We start from the raw sequence: 6,174 nt of genomic DNA, 5'->3' as shown, positions 1-6,174 counted from the left end.
AAACCACGTTCCTACAGTGTTCCACCACCCCCTGCCCTGTCCCCCCCACCGAAACTGTGTCCCCACAATATCCCCCCCTCCCCTGCCGTGCCCCCCACTCTCTGCTGTGTCCCCCACGGCCCCAGTGTGCGCTCTGGACCCCCCCTCACCGTCATAGTTGACGCTCTCCAGCTGCGCCCGCAGCTCCTCCTCCTCCTCCTGGTGCTCCGGGGGGGTCCCCGATGTGCCCTGCGGCTCCGAGGGGGTCTCTGGGGGCTGCCGGGGCTCGGGGGCCGCCTCCAGGAGCTCCCCCAGGAGGGCGCGGGCACAGGCGGGGTGCCCCTCACGACAGGCGAGGTGCAGGGGCGTGTGCCCCCCCCGCTCCCGCACACAGAGCCCCGCACCCGCCGCCCGCAGCCGCCCCACGGCCCCCGCCAGCCCCAGCACCACCGCGATGTGCAGAGCGCTCTGGGGGCAGGGGGGGCACGGGGTGAGCCCAAACACACCCCAAATCCTCCCCAAACACACCCCCGCCAGCCCCAGCACCACCGCGATGTGCAGAGCGCTCTGGGGGCAGGGGGGGCACGGGGTGAACCCAAACACCCCCCCAAACACCCCTCAAAACCACCCCCAAACACCCCCTAAAATCCCCCCAAAGACATCTGAAACACTCCCAAACACCCCCAAAAATGCCCCCAGCCCCCCCTCCCGATGTGCAGAGCACTCTGCGGGCGGGGGGGCAGGGGGTGAGCCCAGGGGGGCCCAAACACCACCCCCCGAGTCCCCCATCGCAGCTCCACAGCCAAACCCACCTGGTGCTGCTGAGACTGGGGGGGCCTAAAACCTCCTGAAACACCCCCTGCGCCCCCTCCCCCAGCTCCCCCCCAAACACACCCCCGGAGAGCCTGGGGGGTCTCAAAGCTCCCCAACTCACCCCCAAACACCCCTTGAGCCCCCCTGCAGCCCCCCCACCTGCCCCAGGTCGTTCTGCAGGTCCAGGTACGGGGAGCGCTCCGTGTGCCGCAGGATGGACTCCAGGAATTCCTCGTGCTCGTGGATCACGGCCAAGTGCAGCGCCCTGGGGGGTAAGAAGGGCTTGGGGGGGGGGGCCCCGACACACCTCGACCCGCGGGGGGGGCCCCCCAAAAGGCAGGGATGGGGGGGACAGGGATTGAGGGAACCCCCGGGGGGGGGCAAAGAGATCCCTGGGGGGGTCGCAGGGCAGGACCCCATGCAGGGCCCCCCTCCAAGGGCCGGGACCCCCAACCCCGGGGCTGGGGGGATTCCCTGTCCCCCCTCTCCCCGCCCCTGCCCAGCACTCACGTGTCGCCGTCCTCGGTGACGAAGCTCAGGACGTGCCGCAGCCAGGCCGAGGGGTCCGCGGGGGGCTCGGGGGGCTCCGGGCCGGGGCTGTCGGGCAGCGGCTGCCCCAGCGGTCCCTCGCCCAGCGAGCCCAGCCCGCTGTCGCACCACTCATCGCCCTCGGGCCGCTTAGCCTCGCCGGGGGCCGGCGGGGCCGCGGGGGCCGCGGCCGCCATCGCCGGGGCCGCCTCAGGCCGCCATCACCGGGGCCGCCTCGGGCCGGGGCCGCCTCAGGCCGCCGCCGCCATCGCGGGCCGGGGAATCCCCGCCGGGACCCGCTTCCGGGGCCGCGCGGGGCACGCCGGGAAACGGGGGCGCGCTCAGCCAATCAGCGCCGCCAGCCCGGGCACGCGCAGCTCTGTCCTCGAAAGCCCCGCCCTGCGCCGCGCGCGCTGCACGCCGGGAGGTGTGGCGGAGAAACCGCGCGGTGCATGCCGGGAGATATGGCGGAGCGGCCGCGCGGTGCACGCCGGGAAGTGTGGCGGAGCGGCCGCGCGGTGCATGCCGGGAAGTGTGGCGGGCCGGCCGCGCGGTGCATGCCGGGAAATATGGCGGTGCGGCCGCGCGGTGCATGCCGGGAAATATGGCGGAGCGACCGCGCGGTGCACGCCGGGAAATATGGCGGAGCTGCCGCGCGGTGCATGCCGGGAGGTGTGGCGGAGCGGCCGCGCGGTGCACGCCGGGAAGTGTGGCGGAGCGGCCGCGCGGTGCACGCCGGGAAGTGTGGCGGAGCGGCCGCGCGGTGCACGCCGGGAGGTGTGGCGGGGCGGCCGCGCGGTGCACGCCGGGACGGCGCATGGCGGACCCGGACGGTACCGGGGGCGGCGGGGCTGGGACGGGACCCCCTTCACCCCCCACTGACCCCCGCTGACACCCCCCTATTGCCCCCGCAGGTCCCGGTGCCTGCGGGGAAGAGGCAGAGCAGGACGAGGAGTCCCCGGTGAGCGGCCGGAGCTCCCCCCCAGTGACCTTTGGCGACCCTTTGGGGACCCCCTCGGTGTCCCTTTGGGTACCCCCCCCGTGACCCTCCCGTTCCCCCGCAGGTCTCCGACCCTGAGCTGGGCGCTTCGGCCGACGCTGACAGTGGGTCTGGGGGTTCCCGGGGGGGTGGTCCGGGGGCTCATCCTTATGGGGCTTTTGGGGACTCTTTGGGGATACTTCTGAAGATCTTGGGGACACTGCGGGGCCCTGGGGGACATTATGGAGCTTTTGGGGGCTCTTTGGATCAAGGGTTGGACTTGATGATCTCAGAAGTCTTTTGCAATTTGGTTGGGTTTATGATTCTGTTCTGTGATTCTATGATTCATGGGGCTTTTGAGAGCTTTAAGAGACCTTTGGAAACAGTCGTGGGGTCCTTGGGGACCCTAACCTATAGGGTTTTTGGGAACCCTTTGGAGGCGTTTATGGGGCTTTTGGGGACCCTTTGGGGGCAGTTTTGGGGCCTTTGGGGACCCTTTGGGGACATTTATGGGGCCCTTGGGGATCCTGTGGTGGATTTGGGACACTGAGTGGTGCTGGGCATCCAGAGTGGGACCTTTGGGGACACTTGAAGGGGCCTTTGTGGACCCCCTGGTGTCCCCCCGGCAGTGGAGCTGCTCCGGACCCTCCTGTCCCGGACCCTCGGGCTCGGGGGGGACAAACCCGAGCGGGTGCTGGACGAGCTGTCCCTGGACGGAGTGAGCCGGTTCCTGCGGAGCGAGCGGTGTACGGGACACCGGGAGGGGGGGGCACTGGGAACGGGGGGCACTGGGAACGGGGGGCACTGGGAACGGGGACGCTGGGAACGGGGGGCACTGGGAACGGGGGACACTGGGAACGGGGGGCACTGGGAACGGGGGGCACTGGGAACGGGGACGCTGGGAATCGATGGGGGCACTGGGAGGGAAGTGGGGGAGGAGCTGGGTGGACACACACTGGGAAACCAGGGGGGAACCAGCCTTGGGGGCGGTTTTGAGGGGTTATTGGGGGGTAGATTTGGGGGCTGACAATGGGGGAAGGAGGGGGCAGTTTTGAGGGGTTATTAGGGGTGGATTTGGGGGCTGACAATGGGGGAAGGAGGGGGCAGTTTTGAGGGGTTATTAGGGGTGGATTTGGGGGCTGACAATGGGGGAGGGAGGGGGCAGTTTTGAGGGGTTATTAGGGGTGGATTTGGGGGCTGACAGTGGGGTGAAGGAGGGGGCAGTTTTGGGATGCCCCCTCACCCCCCATATCTCGTTCCCCCAGGTAAGAACATTGTCTGCATGGTGGGCGCCGGGATCTCCACCTGTGAGTGTGGTTTGGGGGGCTGGGGGGCACTGGGGGATGAGTGGGACATGGGGGGGGTCCTGACCCCCCCGTGCTCCACCCCCAGCCGCCGGGATCCCCGATTTCCGCTCCCCCGGCACGGGGCTCTACGCCAACCTGCAGAGCTACGACCTGCCCTATCCCGAGGCCATCTTTGAGATCAGTTTCTTCAAAGTACGCCCCCTCCCCAATTTCAGGGGGGCTCCGACCCTTCTGGGGTGCTGAGACATCCCTCCACGCCCCCTGAGACCCCCTTTCCCCCCACAGCAAAACCCCGAGCCCTTCTTCGCCCTCGCACGTGAGCTCTACCCAGGGCAGTTCAAGGTGAGTCCACCCCCCCAACCCTCATTCCTGCCCCCCCCCAAACTCCTGGGGGGGGCTACCCCTCAAAAACACCTCGGGGGGAGTTCAAGTGACCCCCAGATCTCGCCCCCCAGCCCACGGTGTGTCACTACTTCATGCGGCTGCTGCAGGACAAGGGGCTGCTGCTGCGCTGCTACACCCAGGTGGGACCCCCACTTGAAGGGGGGAGGGGGCTGGGCAAGGTTTGGGAGACCAGGGGGGTTTTGGGGTCCCCCTGACCCCCTGCCCCCCTCAGAACATCGACACCCTGGAGAGGGTGGCAGGGCTGGACCCGGAGCGGCTGGTGGAGGCTCACGGCACCTTCTTCACCTCCCACTGCCTGCGCCCCTCGTGCCGCCAGCCCTACAGCCTGAGCTGGATGAAGGGTATGGGGGGGCTCTGGGGACCCCCTGGAACCCCCCCAAACACTCAGGACCCCCAGGGCACCCCCAGAGACCCTCGTTTGGGCACTGGGATGGGGTCAGGGGGGTCCCGTCCCCTGCACTTACGGGGTCCTAACAGGAGGCTGTTCTCCCCCAGTGCCCTCCCCATGCCCCCCAGTCTCTCTGGCCCCCCCCCCAATTCCCTGTGTGTCCCCCCTACATCCCTCCCACTGAGTTTCCCACTCCCCCTCCTTTCCAGAGCGGATTTTCTCCTCTCTCGTTCCCAAATGTGAGAAGTGCCAGGGCCTGGTGAAACCCGGTGAGCTTGGGGGGTCTGGAGGAGCTTAGGGGGGATTGAGGGGACACCTAAGCCCCCTCCAGCCCCTCCACTCACCTCTGACCCCCCCAGACATTGTGTTTTTCGGGGAGAGCCTCCCCTCACGCTTCTTCACCCTCCTGCAGTCGGTGAGTGGGGTGGGGGGGCCCTGAACCCACCCTGAATTCAGGGGAGGGGGCAGAGGGGACCCCACAGTGACATCCCCTTGTCCCCCCAGGACTTCCAGAAAGTTGACCTGCTCATCATCATGGGCACCTCGCTGCAGGTGCAGCCCTTCGCCTCACTCGTCAGCAGGTGGGACCGCCCCAGCACCCCCGGGACCACCCCCCAATTCCTGTGACCCCCTCGTGACTGTCCCCTCCCGTCACCCCCCAGGGTCCCCGTCAGCACCCCCAGACTCCTGATCAACAAGGAGAAGACGGGACAGGTGAGGGGCAGGGGACGGGGGGGGCGTGTGGGGCAATGTGGGGTTCAGGGGTGCTGGGGAGGGGGAAGAAGCACCTGCCCCCCCCTTGTCACCCCTTTTGCTCCCCCCAGAGTGACCCCCTGATGTCCCTGATGGGCTTTGGCTGCGGGATGGACTTCGATTCGGAGAAGGCCTACAGGTAAGGGGGGTGGAGGGTTCGGGGGGCATCCTGGACCTCCCCAAACAGTTTTAGGGACTCCCCCGCTGGTTTTAGGATCCTCCAAGGTGGCTTTGGGATCCCCCAAGGTAGATTTGAGGTGTTCCTTTCCCCCACTGAGGTTTGAGACACCCCAAGGTGTTTTTGGGGTACCTCATGGTTGTTTCCTCAGGAACTTTTGGCCCCCTCCAGAATGGTTTTGGTAACCCTTCCAGATGGATCTGGGGTCTCTTGAGATGATTTGAGGACCCCCCCCACGAATTTGGGGACCCCTAAGGTGGCTTTGAAGATGCTCAAGGTGGTTTTGGAACCACAAGGTGCTTTTGGTCCCCCTCCAGTGTGGCTTTGGGGACCCTCTCAGGTGTTTTGGGGCCCCCTGCCAGGTGGTTCTGGAGCCTCCAGGGTGGTTTTAGGGAGCCCCCCCCGTGCTTCTAGGTCCCCAAAGCAATTTGACACCCCCCTGAAAGTGTTTTAGGACCCTCCTGTGGTGTTTTAGGCCCCCCCAGGCTGGTTTTGGGGTTTCCAAAGTGGTTTTGGAAACCCCAAAGCAGTTTGGGGCCTCCTCCCCAAAGTGATATCAGGCCCCCCAGGTGTTTTAGGGACCTCCCCAACTGATTTTGGGGTCTCTCTGCTCTCTTTCAGGGATGTGGCCTGGCTGGGGGACTGTGACAGCGGGTGCCTGGCTCTGGCCGAGCTGCTGGGCTGGAAGGTATCACCCCGACCCCCAAATCTGGGGGGTTCTCCTGAGCCCTGCACCCCCAAACCCTGCTGGGACCCCCCCAAACCAAAGCACTGTCCCCTGGCAGGAGGAGCTGGAGGAGCTGGTGAGGAGGGAACACGCCGCCATCGACGCCGGGGGGGGCGA

At 67.2% G+C, this 6,174-nt stretch overlaps 2 protein-coding genes across 2 annotated transcripts; one reads left to right on the top strand and one right to left on the bottom strand.

Annotated features, from left to right (window-relative positions):
* Positions 1-98: 98 nt before the first annotated feature.
* On the bottom strand, positions 99-1,543 carry NFKBIB (NFKB inhibitor beta; the record flags this gene model as incomplete). The annotated part of the gene is made up of 3 exons (XM_039379454.1): positions 1,303-1,543; positions 952-1,057; positions 99-447 (listed from the first exon to the last, which is right to left on the bottom strand). Coding segments are annotated over exons 1-3 (670 nt in total), but the record flags the coding sequence as incomplete, so codon positions are not given.
* A 570-nt stretch (positions 1,544-2,113) lies between these two features.
* Positions 2,114-6,169, top strand: SIRT2 (sirtuin 2; the record flags this gene model as incomplete). Its single annotated transcript, XM_027729727.2, has 16 exons — positions 2,114-2,153; positions 2,235-2,281; positions 2,385-2,424; positions 2,929-3,045; positions 3,565-3,606; positions 3,692-3,798; positions 3,892-3,948; positions 4,062-4,130; positions 4,223-4,352; positions 4,609-4,668; positions 4,759-4,814; positions 4,904-4,980; positions 5,062-5,113; positions 5,224-5,291; positions 5,952-6,018; positions 6,116-6,169. Coding segments are annotated over exons 1-16 (1,059 nt in total), but the record flags the coding sequence as incomplete, so codon positions are not given.
* Between the last annotated feature and the right edge of the window lie 5 nt (positions 6,170-6,174).

The sequence above is a fragment of the Pipra filicauda genome, unplaced genomic scaffold, assembly GCF_003945595.2.
Source record: "Pipra filicauda isolate LSUMZ 115617 unplaced genomic scaffold, ASM394559v2 scaffold1685_size6174_pilon, whole genome shotgun sequence".
NCBI lineage: Eukaryota > Metazoa > Chordata > Aves > Passeriformes > Pipridae > Pipra > Pipra filicauda.
This window is presented reverse-complemented; position numbering and strand designations above follow the sequence as displayed.